The following is a 17918-nucleotide window of genomic DNA, read 5'->3' on the forward strand; positions in this document are numbered from 1 at the left end:
CTGGAGACTAATCCTTCTCTCTATGTTTGACCTACTGACCCTTTTACCTAGGTCTTGTATTCTGCTTCCAAAGTCTGACGTGGGCCATTACATTTACATTCCATATTCTCCAACAGTTCAAGATGGTGTACATTGCTCTCCTCATTCCCATGCTATCCCCACAACAACATATTGAGGCAGTTTAGGACTAGCTCAGAACCTGAATTTTCAAAGCACAGTCTAATAATCTAACCAATATATCACAGTGCTGCTTACTGTGCTTCCTTCTGGAATCTCATCATTGCCCTGATCTCATTATGGCCTGTTACAGACAGCCAAAATAAAGCTGCTTCGAGTGACAGTGGAGGTATGGTGTTTCAATGATGCATGTGTCCTAAGAGTCCAGACGCCACACCAAAGCCACGCTCCAGTCCTTAGGGCTGGAGTGTGGCTTTGGTGCAACTTCTGGACTCTTAGGAAACACCATACCTCCACTGTGACTCGAAGCAGCTTTATTTTGGCTGTCTGTAACAGGCCTAAGACTCTGTCTGGTTTAAATTCTTGTTCCTAAATTATGTCTGCTTCCATCACAGCTCTTCCCATCCTGGTTCTATCCTGCAAGGCATCACAGAGTTAGAGGGACCCACTATAAAGTAGTACTACATCTGAGATATTTTGATGTTTATAAATCTGATTTTCAAATGCCACGAACAGCAGAAATTGCTTGCATTCTTGTTTTACAAGATAACCGTTGCAGGCCACCAGCACCCAGGCTGAACAAACTGATAAAAACAAGGCTACAACGTTATGCATGCTTACTAGACACAAATTCCAGTGAACTCAGCACAACTTCTTACTAAACATACAGAGGATTATTCTGTAAAATTTGGAAAAAAACACATCAACTTTTAACCAGAAAGAAAGTATTAACATTCCAAGTTGTTTAAACAAAACAAGTCAGATAATAGAGCTCTAGTAGGCTTGTGGGGAAAGAAAAGCTTTTAGGACAGGATGTATCTGAAGGGCTGAAGCCTGCAACTGAACTTGTGTCCCTCCCTTTTCCTCAGGTATTTCACTGGGAGCTGCTTATCCAATGGCTGCTTATGGGGAAAGGAGACTTATAAGATTAAACTACATCCACAAATACTGCATTTTCAACATTGCCCCAAGCCCTTAAATGAGACAAGGAGGTAAACAGCAGTTTAGGCGAATTAAAACCTGCTTCAGTGCTTATGTAATGAATCAGCTGCAGTAAAATTCCAAGAGGAAGCTATAATTTCTTTTCTACCCAGAATTTTAGTCAATAAAAAAGCTTCTGCACAATCTTTCTGTTTACTCAGAAACTGGCTCCACCGGTGGATATGTTCATGATTACAACCCAAGAGTGTACATCTATGTCTACTCAGAAGTAAGCCCCACTGAGTTTAACAAGATTTACTCCACGGGAAACGTGTGGATGCTTACAGCTTAATTCTGCAACATTGTGCAGAATGGCCAGAGTAAAGGACAGAAGTTACAGTCCACCAAACACTGTTTTAATTATGTCCTGCAAAACTTAAGAGGTGCTGCTTGAAAGACATGTTTATTGACCTCATGAGTCCTGCGATTCCCAATGTGTATATACTCAAAAGCCATGCCCTTCCCCTTTGGACTACAAGTCACAACTACAGGACAATTAACTAGCTTAGGGCTATAACTAGGCTGCACTGCAGTAGATCTATGAGGAATGTCAAACTCTGTGCTCTGATTCATACAAAATTCCAGCTAAAGCAGTGAGAGGCCTGAACACTCTGTAACCAACAAAGCTGGACAGAAAAACTGGGGCAGGAGAGGTCAAGGGGTCAAAACAAGAAAGATCATGTGACTAGTGCCTCTGAAAGTGGCATGGAAAGACACAACCCGGAGATTGCTTCTATGTACTATCCAGATGGTCCAGACAGAATGTGACTTAAATCACTAGCTTTACCCATTAAAGGAAATACCATTGACCTCCACAAAACAGGTCTCAGGTTATAACAGCTACACAGTATGCATTAAATGAATAATCATTTAGAATAACATTTCAGACATCCCACCCCTCAACTCAGAAGTTCATACTAACCTGTACCATACTTTACTACAAAGGAATAACACATACAGAAAAGAATCAATGAAAAAGTCATACCATATTTGGTGCCTCCTAGTTTAGCAACATTGTAGAACTTCTTGTCTGTATTGCCATCCAATGTTTCAATTAAATATTGGAACAGGAAGTCTGAAAGGCAAGTCAGATAACAAGCAGTTCATAAAATAATGCAATAATGTACTCATCTACGCTAAGACTGGAAAAGAGAAGTTAAGTGTTCATTTACACAAAGATTTGGAAGACAGGCCATGCATGACAGACTGTTAAGGATGTCGCCCTATGTACCTTTACTGTCAGGTTAGCTTAACTGACAACAGTGGGACTTACTTCAGAACTGATGTATACAGTAGATGATGGTTACTTCCATGTAAACATGTATAGAACTAGCTGCACTTGTGGGCATAGAAAGGACTTGAAATTTGGCCTGTAAAGGCTGAAAACCACCAATCCAAAGTGTATCCATGTTCAAGAATACTTAGTGACCATATGAACAAAGGAAAGCAGGAAGTATAAGATTCTCATTGTTGATAAACAACTGTAACTGAAAATGCCACTGGATGCTTTCTGTCCTGCAATTCATCCACTCTACCTCCCAGAGCACTAAACTATAATTTAGCATTATGTCCAAAGGCATCCACTGGTCACATTCAGACATATATGTTAGCCAGGGTTCCTGGCTTACTTTGGACTAACAGTGTGTTGGTTATACACAACCACACTTGCTTGTGAGACGGGGTAACTAAACCAGAAATGTATATGCTTTGTTGCACTCTGGATTCTGTTTTGCTGCCCTTAGGCAATCCAGGATTGCAAGTCAGCAACAAACCATAATCGCGCATACAGATCCAAAGTGAATCTAAGCACTTCTGGTTTGTTTATATTTGTGTGCAAGCAGCAAAATCAGCCGTGGGCTCATGGTAATCCTAGAATCTTGGTTTACCATTATGTGACAATGAAGCCACTGTGGCTTACAAATGAATTACTGTAATTTGGATTGTGGCTTTACACACCTAAAATGCTTTCTCATGCTCCAATTTATGTCAGTACAATATTCCAAGTGACTACTCAGTAAACAATAACTGTACTGTACTAGATTTTAAAGGGTCAAGTAAACAATTCTAAGTACAAGCTAGAGTAGCTTAGTCTTTAGTTATTTAGTAGTAGATTAAATGTATTCATTCTCTTACAATCCTCTCAGTGCTCAATTCTAATTATACAATAGCTACACTGGGAAGCAACAACATCTGGAGGAATGAAAAGGCCATGCTGCCTTTTAGCGGAGGAGATTTTCTCCACCCTGAAATAAGTGTACTCTATAAAGAGGTCATAACCCCAAGTCAAACAAACTTTGATTGCAATCCTGAAAAGATGTATCTGAAGAAAGATTGACTGAACACAGTAAGCCATCTTTCTTTGTTTCTCTTTCCCTCCTCTCTCTCAAATGTACTCTACATGCTCTATGAAACTTAAACGTTAAATTATTAAGTTCAAGGATTTAGGTGGGTTGAAAGACATAAAACACCTGAATTGACACCATGCTATTTTACAGTCCTTGACTATTAAGAGGAGCATCAAGAACAAAAAACCTAAAACCTTTCTTTTACTATCGGGGATTAAATTAAGCACCTGCAGAGCCAGAAGTTATATGTGATTCTTATTATATAAGCTATATACTTTGATTACAGTTTAAGTGGCGTTTACATACCTTGCAATGGTTTATACATATTAGGATTAATTTTCTTTACAACAGTAACCATACAAGTCTGGTTATGCATCTATAAATAATATTACAGTACCATTACATTATTAATAGGTCCAAAACACACTGCAGAAATAATCCAGTTTGAGACCGCTTTAACTTGCCCTGGCTCATTGCTAGGGAATCCTGGGAACTGTAGTTTATTGTGGCACCAGAGCTCTCTGACAGAGAAGGCTTAATGTCTCACAACATGATCGTTCTCAGAATCCCATAGCCATGAGCCATGGGCAGTTAAACTGGCGTCAAAGTGGATTATTTCTGCAGTGTGTTTTAGACCACAGCTTAGATTTTTGAGCCAAGGCTTAATTCTTTTAAAAGGTGTTCAAATACATATAACATCTTAATATGTATTTTTAAATACAATATTTGAGTAAGCATAAACTGAACACCTTTTTCCTTGAAGGCAAAAGTCACTGCACTCACTATTAAGCCCTTCATAACTGTGCTGAGTTCCTTTAAAACTCTCCTCTGATATGTTGACTGACAATGAATCTCTGAAAAAAACATTCTTAGTCATGTTGCTATCTGGAAATAAATATCTGAGGCAGATCATCAGCATTATTTTGGGGTTGAAGGCTTTTAATTTGATACAGGAAAAGAGAGTCACCCGCCAACAAGGTCTTAAGATCACTTCCATTTCCTCTTTCCTCACCAGATAGGACTGGCAAACTAGCAGAGGAATGGAGGAGCGTATGGACAAAAGACTAATAGGAGCAGGATCTGTTTTTCCATCTCCTCTTTACTTCCTGATCTGAACCTGTCAAGGATCCTAAAAACCCTTTGGTCCTTGTTAAATGTGGAGGAAGGCAGAAAAAGATTGGCAAAAGTTAAGACAAGGAAACAACTACAAAGATGTATGGAAGTTGATGCATACTGATGCATACCACGCAGCAGAAAAATTGCTATAGAAAACTTATGTTTTCTGTATTGAATGTGTTGGAGAAATGTCAGTCTCCTTACTTTTTTGGTTTTCATGCGTGAGAACGTGTTTGTTTGGTGCCTTGCACACAGAAACCAAGAGTACAGAGGGATTTCGCCTTTCCCCTGCCATGCTTGGTAGCTGTGTATATTGCTGTCTTCCTTGGTTGTTGTGTACGTTGATTTGGGTAATTTGTTTTTGTTGAAACCAAAATAGTCGTTCCACTTGCTGCATGAAGTTGTATAGCTCTGGCAGAGGTTTAGCTGTCCATTACCACAAGAACCTGACAAACATCTCTTTCATTTCCTACAAGGAGAGAAGTTCAACTGACCCTCCTTTTGTCTAGACAGAGAATGAGAATATTCATGACAGCCAGAGGTTTTGAAAAGAAACTGCATTCAGAAAACAAGACTGTTACAAGACTTAGGTTCTTCTGTGATGTGATATTTTTCTATGTGTAAATAACCCTTTCAATGTAGAGGAAAGGTTTCAGCTAAGTGACCCTTTCATCAGGGCAAAACACAGCCCTACATGAGAGTTAGCATAACCATGACAAACTTTAGCCCCATTTTTCCCTTTCAACAACAATTAGACCTATGTCTCTATTTCCTAGAAATGTGAGGAGGGGGTTGATGGGAGGGAAGACAAAAAAGTTGGCTGACAAATACCATCATCTCCTCCACCACTCTTTAGGAACAAGGTGTCTATGGCACTGGAGAGAAGGGAAAGAGGATGACAGTCAGGTAACTGCTGGTACTGGATGGGGAGCAGACAGTTACAGAGACTGGTACAACTAACCACCATGACCACAAACATTCATAGAGCAAAGAATGAGGAGGCATGGAAGGAAGGTGAGTCTGATGGCAAAGGCAGGGAGAGGAAGGAGCAGAGGAGAAAGGAGGGCATCTGAGGAAGGAGTAACAGGGGAGGAAGAGAGAAAGAGAGAGCCGAATAGAAAGAGGTGAGGCCTCAGGGAAGCCAGTGAAGGGGACAAACCTGAGGTTGCATCCACACTAGAGAAATAACCCGGTTTAGCACCACTTTAACTCTATCTGGCTCAAGGCTATGGCATTCTGGGAGTTGGAGTTTGTTGTGGAGCCCAGAGCGGAGCAAAGCTATTTCTCCAGTGTGGATGCAACCAGTGATAGGAGGAGGATCAAAGAAGGCAGGCCTGAGGAAGGGGGACAAAGCCAGTAGGAAGGGAGCCTGAGAACAAGATAAGAGGGTCAAAGGGAGGCCTGGGAAAGGGATGATGGGGAGAGGGCCTAAAAAGTGTGTGTGGGGGGGGGATGATGGGAGGCAAAGAGAGGTTTGATGGAAGTGGTTAATAGGCTAAGGATCAGGGGAAGGCCTGAAGGAAGGAAATGAGGAGGGAGGCATGATGGAAGAGAGGGAATAACAGGGGAGAGGGATGAGGGAGTGATAGAGGGAGGCCTGAGGGAGGAATAATGGAGGACCAGAGAGAGAGAATTAGAGAGGGGGGATCTGAGGGAAGGATTCAGGGAGGAGGGGTCTTGAGAAAGGAAAGGGAATAATAGTGGCAAAGGGGGGGGGCGAGGGCAACTGGAAGAGGGAGAAGCCTGAGAAGGGATGAAGGGTATCTGAGGGAGGAAGAAGGGTGGGGTCAGAGGGATAGAAGGGGATTGAAGGATTAGGGGTAGCCCTGTGGAATGGGGTCCTAGAGAGAGAAATGAAGGAGGGGTCCAAGGGATCGGAGGTCTGCAAGAGGAGGGGGGATAATAGGGGCGAGGGAGGGGATGATGGGGGGGGGTCTGAGGGAGGAATAACGGTGAGAAGGGACTGGGGGGCGGTTAGCCCTGTGGGAAGGGGGTCCTGTGGGGAATGACGGTGGGTCAGAGAGGGGGCTGTCCTGGGAAGGGGTCCCTAAGGGAGGAAAGTGAAGGGGGGAAATCTGATGGAAGTGGCCAGTGCTGGGGGGGAGTGAAGGAGGGAGGTCTGGGGGAGTGTTAAATGGCAGGGGCGAGGGAGGGAGGAGGAGGGGGAGCAAAGGGGGCAACTAGAAGAGGGAGAAGCCTGAGGGGGAAGAAGAAGGAGGGGGGTCTGCGGGGGTCCCGAGGGAGGAGGCTTGAGGGAAGAGAGGGGCTGATAAGGAGAGGCCTGAGGGAGGAATAATGGAGGACCAGGGAGAGAAGGAGGAGGCTTGTGGGGAGGAAATGGAGGGGAGCGGTGCATGCTCAGGGCCAGGGAGGAGGAGGAGGAGGGCCAGAGGGAGGCCTCCCTTGGACTGACCTCTCCCGGCCCGGTCCATGGCACTTCCTCCGGCGGCGGCGGCGGCGAAGACTGACTGACTGAGCGGCCGCTGAGTCCGCTGCTCGGTTTGGAGCCACTCTCTGCGAAGGGGGCGGAGTCCTCCCCTGAAACATCGCGAGAGCAAACGAGACCAAAGAGAAGAGGTTGCCCTTTAGCCCAGCCTTTCTCCCCTCAGTCAGCCCCGTTCGTTTCACCTCTCGCGAGAGTTAGGCCGGACTCAAGAAAGGAAAGCGGGACGAACTCTCGCGAGGTTTGCCCCCAAAGGACCGTAGATAGCGGCCTGAAGAGAGAAAAAGAGGGCGGAGTTATCGCGAGACGTCAGAGGCTGAAATCACGCCCTTCTTTTGTAAAGGCTCTGGGAGATTCCTTTAAAAATGTCCCCATAAAATATAAATCAATATGACTCAACAAGAGCTTTTTTTCCATCAGTAGGAGGTTTTTTGACCCCATATATATATATATATATACATATATGTAACATATAGTACACACACATATATAATACATTATACATATACATATATATTACATGTATATAGGTTACAGTCAAAATGTACAATGTAATGTACTGAATATATGTAACAACAAACGTCAACTCCCAGAATTCCACAGCCTTGGGCCAGATAAAGACTTAAAGCGGTACCAAACCGGTTTATTTCTCCAGTGTGGACGCAGCTCTGCGTTTGACTTGCGAAGCACTGCTTTCTGTGGAGGGCGGAACCATTGTGTCTGTCCGCGTTGAGCACCGGACCGATTTGTGCGCTACACCCAAAGGAAAAACCTTTGGCCCTCAGCAACCATGGCCGGGTCCGAGGCGGATTCAAAGGCGCCGATAATGAAGCACCGCCGCACTACACTCGAACGGGTCGAAAAGTTTGTCTCCGGGACGTATTTCCTCGACTGCAACCTCCGGGGAAGGTGGGCTTCCGGTGGTCCGACTGCTAATACCGTCCCCCTCCTTTTAAATAGGTCACTGAACCTGATTTCACTCGCTGTACAGTCCCTCCCCATTCACTGGGTTAGAGGCACAGGACCCCCGTGAATGGGGGAAAGAACGCAAATAGCAATAAATCCTGTGTTTTTACCTGAGAGGACACCTCTCTAGGTCCTCCAGTGCAACTCTATGGTCAACATTTGCCAGTCATTGACAATAGAGTTGCACTGGAGGAGCTGCAAAGGCCTCTCTAGGAATCTCTAGGTCCTCCAGTCCAACTGTATGGTCAACATTTGCCAGACATTGACCACAGAGTTGCGCGGGAGGAACTACAAATGCCTGGTGGAGTGTTCTCTCTAGGAATCTTTAGGTCCTTCAATGCAACTTTAAAGCTGACCACAGAGTTGCACTGGAGGACCTAAATATTCCTAGATAGAACATTTTAATAAAATCCACAAATAATCAAATCCTCAAAAGTCAAAGCCACAAATGCAGAGGGATGAGTATGTGTCCAGCAGATACTGCCTCTTCTTCTGTCTATGAGAGAGTGGGAGATTATCTCTCTAATGTGTATATATATATATATGTATGTATGTACACACACACACACACACACACACACACTTGTCCCTCCATATTTACTCTAGTTAGGGACACAAGACCCCCATGAAAATGGAAGAACCGCATATAACAAAAACACCATGTTTTTACCTGAGGATACCTCTCTAGGAATCTCTAGGTCCTCCAGTCCAACTCTGTGGTCAATATCTGCGAGACATTAACCATAGAGTTGCACTGGAGGAACTACAAATGCCTAGTGGAGTGTTCTCTCTAGGAATCTCTCTAGCTCTTCCAGTACAACTTTTAGTTAGAGTTGACCATAGAGTTGCAGTGGAGGACCTAGATATTCCTAGAGAGAACATATTAATAAAATCCATGAATAATCAAATCCGCAAATATGGAGGGATGAGTGTGTGTGTGTATGCTCTTTGTTGTTGTCTGCCTTCATGTCATTTCTGACTTATGAGTACAGTATCCTAAGGCAGACCTATCTCAGGGTTTTCTGGGACTGAGATCATGTGACTTGTCCAGGGTCACATAGTAGGTTTCCATGGCTGAGTGGGATTCAAATCCCAGTTGCTCAGAGTCCTAGTCCAACATCCAAACCAGTACACCAGCTGGAATCATATATGCTCTGTATACAGTTGGCCCTTCTTATACATGTTTTTTTTTAATCCATGGATTCAAGCACCCACGGTTTGAAAATGTTCCAAAAAAGTATAAATTTCAAATATCAAACCTTGATTTTCCATTTTTTATAAGGCACACCATTCTGCTATCTCATTATATTTAATGGGACTTGAGCATCCATGGATTTTGTTATACACGGGGGATCTTGGAACCAAACCCCAGAGGACAGCAAGGGTCCACTGTATGATATATTTGACTATGCTGGGAGGCTGCTGGTTTCCAGGAGAGCTGTCCAAGGTGCTGAGCTGCTTTGAGGGATAGGATTAGGCCTTTTTAGAGATCCAGCATGGCGTAGTGGTTTGAATGTTGGGCTATGAAGCTGGAGAGCAGGGTTCGAATCCCTGTTCAGCCATGAAAACTCACTGGGCGACCTTGAGCAAGTCAGCCTCAGAGGAAGGCAATGGAAACCCCCCTCTGAACAAATCTTGCTAAGAAAACCCAGTGATAGGGTTGCTTTAGGGTTGCCATAAGTCAGAAATGATTTGAAGGCACACAACAGCACAACACGTTCATATGTCTTGCTAAGGCTCAAGTTCATCAAAGAGCTTCAGATATTATTCCTGAAATTGGCCACATAAATGCATTCAAGATAAGGGCTCATTTTCCTACTTTTATCAAAATACTGACATATCCATCAATTAAGAGCTATTAATGAGAGTGGCTACAACTGACAGGGCAACATTTTATTTTATTTTTGGTTAAATGGCAAGTATATAAATCTCAAAAAAAGAAAAGAAAAAACATTTTCATGGCCCCATGAATTTTGTCACTTTGTTCACTGCTTTAAAAAGATGATGACTTGGATATGTGTTTTTATCTTCCATGAGTATGCATAGATAGAATACACAGTTATGTATGCTTAACTTCAGGTTGTTTGGCGATACCTGCTCATTGACAGCTCTCTCTTGCTTTGAAACTCCAAAACGAATTCCATATGATGAAGCAGTCAGGCAAGAATTCAGACCTATAAAAGTGGGGGATGCTTTTGGACTCACGTAAGTATTGTTTATAGAATAATAGCCAGGACTCAGGATATTTTAGCTGACTCAAACTGAAGCAATAATAGTATACATTTAAAAAAGCAAAGTATGCATTATGAAAAGCAGCTGTATATAATCCCTTTCCTTTTTCTTCTTCATAATGTACTCTTAATGCCCTTTGTGACTAATGTGATAGGCACACTCCAATGCATTTCTTGTAGCCTCCAGTGAAATTGTTGTCCAATTCTATATAATATTTGTCTTTAAAGTAAATGTTGTCATTTTCCTAAGGTGGCACACCTGCTGGTTTAAAGTAGAGCTCAGCGTCCCCAGAGAATGGACAGGAAAGGAAGTCCACCTTCTTTGGGAAAGCGAAGGAGAAGGAATGGTTTGGAGGGATGGCCAACCTGTTCAGGTAAGTGATTGCCATGAAATCATGTGGGGCTGATGTGCAGATGGTTCTTGTGATTGTCATTAAGCCATTCCACTCTTTTAAGTAATCTCTCAAGTTTAAAAAAAAAAGTGAAAACAGAACATTTAACTAATTGACTGTTTTCTCCCATATGAGCCTGCCCTGGCTTTAATAGCTGTAGGGAAGGCTCTTTTCTTGGCCCTGCCATCCTCAACATCAGATTTGGTGGAGTCATAAGGGACAACTTTCTTGGTGGCTGCTCCCAGGCTGTATGGGATGAGGGATGGGTTGCTTGTTTTTTAAATTACTTCACTGAAAGATGAATAGTTTGGAGAAGGAGAAGAGGGCAGATTGCTAATCAGTGGATTTATTTTCATAGATGACTGTATCCCTGATTCTCTTTCTCTCCTAAATTCTTTGTTTTGCCATTGACAGGGTTTGACTACAGAAGGTGAGAAGACCAGCTACATAGTGACAGACAGTCTAAAGGAGACAGATTCTCACAGGTGAGCAAGGAAGCCCTCCTAGCTTTTCAGAGAGAACGTCTTTTGCTCTAACTTTGTTTAACTTACTGCTAACTGTGATCATCACTGTAGCCTGACCCTGTATGTGGAGGTTGCCTGCAATGGTCTCTTTGGAGCTGGAAAGGATAGCATGATCGCACCTCCTGATCCAAACAAGAAATTCTCCTTGCACAAAGCAGAGCTGGTGGTTTACAACAGGGATGTCCATGAACTTCTGGTGGACTTTGAGATCCTTCTCGACATGGCCAAGGTAAATTGTACATTTCACATGTCATTTTATCAGCAAGAGCACTGATTTCCTCCCTTGTTCTCTAATGCAGGGCAGGGCATCTGGTGCCCTCCATATGTTGTTGGACTCAAGCTCCCATCAACCCTAACCAGCATAGCTAATGGTGAAGCAAGCATGGTTGGAATTGCAAAAAGACTGTATATGGAGCATGACAAGTTGTCAGCTCTTGTTTTGATGGATTAGATTTAATGAATTAGATCACAGCTGGGTAATATGTTGTCCATGTTCTGTATGGGACCCCTATATGTTTTTGCTGTCCCTAAATAATCCCCTCCAGTCACTGCTGGCAAACACATATTTTTGCTTCCAAATCATGCTCTTGGAAGCCTCTTGGCACCATAATTGTTTGCCAGAGAAAAGTGATTGGCTGTACTTCAATGTAAAGCCTTTCCAAGCTTTTCAAAACCAGATACACTTCTGGTTTGGCAGGAAAATATTAAAAACATATTTGTGGGGATGAGACAGCAGATCTCAGTGTTTTTCTCAGTATAGTTTGAGTATCCCTTATCTGGAAATCCAAAATACTCCAAAGTTCAAAATTTTCCATGTGGGGTGGCTGAGATAGTGACACCTTTGCTCTTTGATGGTTCAACATAAGCAAATTGTTTCTTATTAAAAATATTGTGTATAGAATTACCTTTGTGCTATGTATATAAGCAGTATACAAACATAAATGAATTTTATGTGTAGACTTGGGTCCCATCTCTAAGATATCTCATTATATATATGCAAATATTCCAAAATCTGGGGTGGGGGGGGGGGGGAATCCCGAATGCTTCTAGTCTTGAGCATTTTGGATAAGGGAGATTACACTTTTCTTTTCTTTTTAAACAGCTTCTTGGAGAAGAAAACCAGCGGAGTTTCCAAGTCCTTTATGCAGCCAATAGGATGGTTAACCTTTGCGATGTTACCAACCCATCGACTTTTCATGCAGTTCATGAACTTGCCTGCTCTGTCTTCAGTCAGAAGAATGGAGAGAGTCAGCATACCATCCATGCAATGGGCCACTGCCACATTGATTCTGGTAAGAGGAGTGTTCAGGGCATACACTTCAGCAGAGCACTACAGGAAGAGTAATTTGGGACATCTTAAAGTATTTCAGGGTGCAGACTGGGCTTTTGCTGCAGACAGCAAAAATACAGCAAATTTCTGCCTGTGATTCTCATTTTAGCCTGGCTATGGCCTTATGAGGAGACGATTCGTAAATGTGCACGGAGCTGGGTGACTGTCGTTCAGCTAATGGAGAAAAACCCAGAGTTCACCTTTGTGTGCTCACAGGTATGAATATTTATGTGCACCTCTGTGTTTTGTGTATTTGTAAATATGTTTTTAGATGTTACCCATGACATTCATGAGTTTATTATTGATGTTTTGAAATATAAAGCAGGACTATAGCTCAGTCATGGAACAGTAGATTCTTTACACATGCAACTAGTCCTAGGTTCAATCCCTGGCATGTTCCATTAAAATGTCCAGATAGAAGGTGGGGGGGGGGGGCATTGCCTTAGATTGCTTATCCAAGGCATAGATTTAAAAAGCTTTTAATCAGTTAAATATTGTAACCTTAGTAATTAATGTGAATTTATTGCATAAATGTGGGAAAATTCTTACTTGACATGTTTAGGTGCATAATTTCTTATATAAAAAAGGAGGCATAACTGTCTCTCTATATTTTAATTCCATAAAGTATTTTAAAAAAACAACCTTGCTAGCACTATAACTTTATGGTCTGGAGGACAGAAAAGATGCCAGTGCACACAAAGTTGTAGAGAATTGGTCTGCAGTTTATAAATTGCATTTATAAACTATATAGTTATTATGAAGTCAAATCCCTAGTCACAAAAAAAAAAAAAACTTTTGAGATTATTATGGCATGAGACCACTGAACCATCATCCTCTCTATTATTTGCATGAACCATTATCCTGAATTTCAGGTGTATAGATACAGGGCACATGAATGGGAGTGAGGTTATAGACTAGTGAGGTCAGAAGAAAATTAAATTTAGATGGTACTGACTGTAGCAACTGGACTTTCATAAAATAGTTTTTCATATGTCAAACATCCTGATACTATGGATGTAACTTAATTAATGCATGTAGTATGGTAAGAAATAATTGTCTTGATTCAAACTTGTGATAATAGACTTCAGCTTCCTAATTAATTTTAATTCAAGTTAGCTCACTGTTCATCCAAAACTTGGATGCTAATAGTGATTTTCAAGCCACAATCATGGATAAAGCATAATGGTTCTTGATTATATATGTTTGTGGCTTCCATCTACCACCTTTTTCACAGGCTCAACAGTTTGAATGGGTGAAGAACTGGTATCCTGGATTATATACTGCAATTCAAAATTTTGCAAAACAAGGACGTTTCATACCTGTTGGAGGCACCTGGGTGGAAATGGTAAGGATGCAACACCTCACAGCTTCCTGAGACCAGAGAGAGCAGAAACAAGCCTCTGTCTGGTTCAAAAGCAATCAGGTATTTGTACTGAGTTGCAATTTCTGTTTTTTGAAAGGGATTTCATTATATTTTGATCTGTACAGACACCAGTGACAGCTAAAGGTTCTCAGGGTAGTGAGTCTGGGTTTCAGGACAGATTATAATGGACCTGTCCAAGGTACTAATTTTTATTCCTAAAATACCACCAGAATCTTGGCTAGCTTTTTTAAAGTTCAGACTTAAATCTGGAATGGATTCATTGCCCTCTTCACTTGGGACCTACCAGCTGAATGTAAGTAAAACTTGATCTTCCCTGGCATCTGTAGAAACAAAATCAGGCAACATTAATTCTAATCTACAGGGGGAATATTTTGGTTGTAGATGTCAGTGGGACATTAATGGCTCAAGTGAAGGTGCAGTAGTTGCAGACATGGGGACAGCTGAGAAGGGTTCAATGACAGATTTGTACTTTCTCCATAAGATTGTGCATGTTTGTGAATTTTCTTCAGGATGGGAACCTTCCAAATGGGGAATCCATGGTTCGTCAGTTTCTGCAAGGACAGAGATTCTTCCAGCAAGAGTTTGGCAAGATGTGCTTAGAGGTACATGACAGGTTATGTGTCACTTCCCTTCCTAGTGTTGTAAAATACAGTGCCCTGGTGGTCTTCTTCCCAGTTCTGAGGAATAGCATTTAAACACACATACACACACACACAAATCTGGAGTGCTCCTTCAGAGTGATGCTATATCACCCCCACCTGGACCTTGTTAAAGTTACTTTTTTGGACTACAACTTCCAGAATACCTTCTTCTTCTTCTTCTTCTTCTTCTTCTTCTTCTTTTTGCACTTAGTTCTGGCTGCCAGATACATTTGGCTACTCAGCCCAACTGCCACAAGTGATGCGTGGATGTGGGATATCACGTTTCCTGACTCAGAAGCTTAGCTGGAACCTTGTGAACACTTTCCCGGTGAGCTGTGTATGAAGCAAGAAGCTGGGGAGGCAGGGGTAGAGCCAGCTGATCACAGCTCATGGGCTACTCAGGGGGCCATTGGGGGCCCTATAAAAATCAGAGGCCTGTCTATAAAAGTGTTAGATAGGTCCGTTAGGAAGGGAAGATTGGAGAAGATCTGGGTTGGTTTTGGGGAGCTGGGTTGTGGAAAGAGTTTAGGAAGTATTACTTGGTTTGAAAATGAGGCATTACAGTGAACTATGTATGGGACCAGTGTAAGGCTAGATGTTTATTTTATTTTCATCCAATAAATCTTTACTGTTTTTATTTTTGACATCTCTGTCTGGATGTTTTAATTTAACAAGATAGGCCGGTCTTGCATTACCACACTGAAACCAACAACCTGTCCAGAATAGTAGTCAACTTGAAACCTAAGTACCAGATCCAGGAAGGGGTTTTTAAGGGTTAAAAAGGCAAGGTGAGTGTTAGAAGCCCAAAGCTTGGAACTGCAGGGTTAACCTGGAGAAAGGTTCCATCACACTGTGCTTCTGTTTATTTTTGGTTTTGATTTTGGTTATCTTGACTTGTGATAGAGGTCTTGGATTTTAATTTTTAATTTTTTGGGATTCCCAGCTCCTAGTAGCCCCCAGCCAGAACAGACCACAATAACTTGTTGGGACAACAAAAATATTCATAGGGTTAAGTTTGTCATTCCTTTCTTGTGACAGTCTTTTTCTTACAGCACAATACCTTTCTCTGGGAAGGAATTGATGGCTCCCAGGTATTGGCTCACTTCCCGCCTGCAGATTCCTATGGGCTTTCTGGTTGTGTGGAGGAGGTAGGTGAAGCTGAATATCCATGGTCTCATTGCTTCTATCCCCAAAGTGAGTCAGAGTCCTTTCATGGTGGGCTGTAGAATGCAGTAAAGCTTCTACATACAGTCAGATAAATAAAAGGAGACACACCAAAACTGTATAGATGTATAAAACTATACATTGTCTGCAAAATGTAGTTAGGAGTTACAGGTCTTCAGCTTATTGTTAGTCCGAACTGAGCTAAAACAACTGAATTAATGGGATTTACTGATTTGTTGATTCACCATTACAACTGAGAAGAAAATTCATGCAGTTCAAAAGATGATACAGTGAAGCCTGGAAAAATGGGAGGAAAAAGAGACACATTGGCTCTTATTCTGTTAGGTGTTAGTCCTTGTAAATGCTGGGAGTTTCCTGGGAACACTTTAGGATGGGGAAAATGTAATATAGCTCCCCCCTTAAATAGAAAAATACAGGAATAAAACCAGGGACTTTCTGGGTTTTTAGTCTGCTTGGATAGACCCTGAGTTGGGATTTTCATTGGTATATAAGCCACTGGATTATTATGTTAGTTAAAGCAGATCCTTAAAGAAATTATTGGACAGTATGAAGAGCTATGAATCTTGTGCATAAATTAATGCAATGTTTAGGCAAGGAATAAAACATCTTTTGCTTTCATTGGGCTTTTTTTTTAAAGTGTAGTGGAATTTGTGCAGATGGAATTGCAGTGGTGTAGTAGAGGCAAGTCCTCACTACACTGGAGTGACAGAATGTTGACTTTGAAATATGCTGCTGTGCAAATGTGCCTGTGTCGCTTTTGTGTTGCATCTTTCCTAGATGTTGAAGACTGTGAAGAATAATAGAGACAAGGGTCGTGTGAACCACAGTGCTGCTCTCTTTGGTTTTGGAGATGGAGGTGGTGGCCCTACACAGAAAATACTGGACAGGCTAAAAAGAATGAAGGACATGGATGGCTTGCCTAGGTCAGCCTCACTCTTATGGGATCTACTCTTTTAAAAACATCTTAGGTCCAGACTACCTGAAAAATCAGGAAAAATAATTGCAAATATTATTTTCCAATCAGGGTTCAAATCTTTGTTTTTCCATGGATTTACTGGGTAAGAAATTGTTTTCTCTGCAGGAAACCCATTTTCCTGAACACAAGAATTTTGTGCTATTTTTGTCCTGGTTTTGTGTACAGGAAACCTGGTTTCTGTCCAGAAAACAGTTTTTTGCACATGTTTTTCTCCACATAATATTTTTGTGTTTGGACTTTTGAATATCAGAAGAACATTGTGAAGGAAAATTCTTTTTTCCTACAGCAGAGAGAATACTGTTTCAGTTCTTTTTTATTTGAGGACAAAATGTTTAAAGATTTACACTGTGTCTCTAGTTGTGGAGATGGTGGCACTTTCTATCATTCTGGAATAATGTCTTTATGACTTGCAGGGTTCAGATGTCAACACCGGACCAGCTTTTCTCTGCTCTGGAGAAGGAAAAGGTTCAGCTGTGTACTTGGGTTGGAGAATTGTTCCTGGAGCTCCATAATGGCACATATACCACTCATGGGCAGGTTAGCATGCACAAGGAAAAGTACCAGGAAAGCTTATAGAGCATGGTTAATTCTTCCCAGTATGGGTCATTCTCTGCCTTCAAGCCAAGGTGTCTGGGGGCAGGTCTTCAGGCACCAGCATACTCCAGGATGCTTCTGGTGTATTATGACTATGAATTTTCCTCCTTATCTGCCCTCTTTGGCTGTGGGTTTCTGGCTCTCACAGAAAACAAGAAGTGTGACTGTCTTACCACGTTTTCCCTGTGAACCACCCAGTAATTTTTTGCTAATTTTAAATAGGGTTAATCATAGTTGACTATTATGGTTCATTGCCTTATAACTAAGTGCTGTATAGTAATTAAAACTACAATTCTCTTCTCATTTACCATTTCAATATAGTGTGATTTACTTCTGAGTAAGTGTACCTAGATGAACATGGTATTGCACTGGAAGTCTTTCTAAAAGTCATAATCTTTCCTTAGTGTTATTATTTTTAAATGTCTGGTCTTCTCATTTTGTTAATACATTACTGTGAATTTAATCTGATTTTATTTTATCTGGAATCAGATCAAAAAGGGGAATTGGGAATGTGAAGTTCTACTCCATGATATCGAGGTTCTGAGTAGCATTGCTCTTTCAAGGAAAAGTTCTTTCCAGTACCCTTCTGCAAAGCTTCAGCATCTCTGGAGGTACAACTTTGAATCTCAACTT

At 41.8% G+C, this 17918-nt stretch overlaps 2 protein-coding genes across 3 annotated transcripts in view; one reads left to right on the top strand and one right to left on the bottom strand.

Annotated features, from left to right (window-relative positions):
- Positions 1–7186, bottom strand: part of IREB2 (iron responsive element binding protein 2) — a 34138-nt gene extending 26952 nt beyond the window's left edge. For both annotated transcript variants that reach the window (XR_006104503.1, XM_042472757.1), the window contains exons 1-2: positions 7033–7186; positions 2144–2233 (exon numbers count right to left, since the gene is read on the bottom strand). Coding sequence is in view for 1 of the 2 variants with exons in the window: in XM_042472757.1 (XP_042328691.1) it covers positions 2144–2233; positions 7033–7051 (109 nt within the window). In the remaining variant the exon portion in view is untranslated. The remainder of the gene's footprint in view (positions 1–2143; positions 2234–7032) is intronic.
- Positions 7187–7726: 540 nt separating this feature from the next.
- Positions 7727–17918, top strand: part of MAN2C1 (mannosidase alpha class 2C member 1) — an 18119-nt gene continuing 7927 nt past the window's right edge. Inside the window, exons 1-14 of the mRNA XM_042474455.1 lie at positions 7727–7971; positions 10108–10233; positions 10510–10633; positions 11066–11136; positions 11227–11404; positions 12278–12467; positions 12615–12721; positions 13740–13850; positions 14399–14491; positions 14742–14858; positions 15583–15678; positions 16493–16638; positions 17105–17228; positions 17775–17896. Of these exons, the coding sequence (XP_042330389.1) occupies positions 7853–7971; positions 10108–10233; positions 10510–10633; positions 11066–11136; positions 11227–11404; positions 12278–12467; positions 12615–12721; positions 13740–13850; positions 14399–14491; positions 14742–14858; positions 15583–15678; positions 16493–16638; positions 17105–17228; positions 17775–17896 (1724 nt within the window). The 5' untranslated portion in view covers positions 7727–7852. The remainder of the gene's footprint in view (positions 7972–10107; positions 10234–10509; positions 10634–11065; positions 11137–11226; positions 11405–12277; positions 12468–12614; positions 12722–13739; positions 13851–14398; positions 14492–14741; positions 14859–15582; positions 15679–16492; positions 16639–17104; positions 17229–17774; positions 17897–17918) is intronic.

Source organism: Sceloporus undulatus, chromosome 6 (genome assembly GCF_019175285.1).
Source record: "Sceloporus undulatus isolate JIND9_A2432 ecotype Alabama chromosome 6, SceUnd_v1.1, whole genome shotgun sequence".
Classification (NCBI taxonomy): Eukaryota; Metazoa; Chordata; class Lepidosauria; order Squamata; family Phrynosomatidae; genus Sceloporus; species Sceloporus undulatus.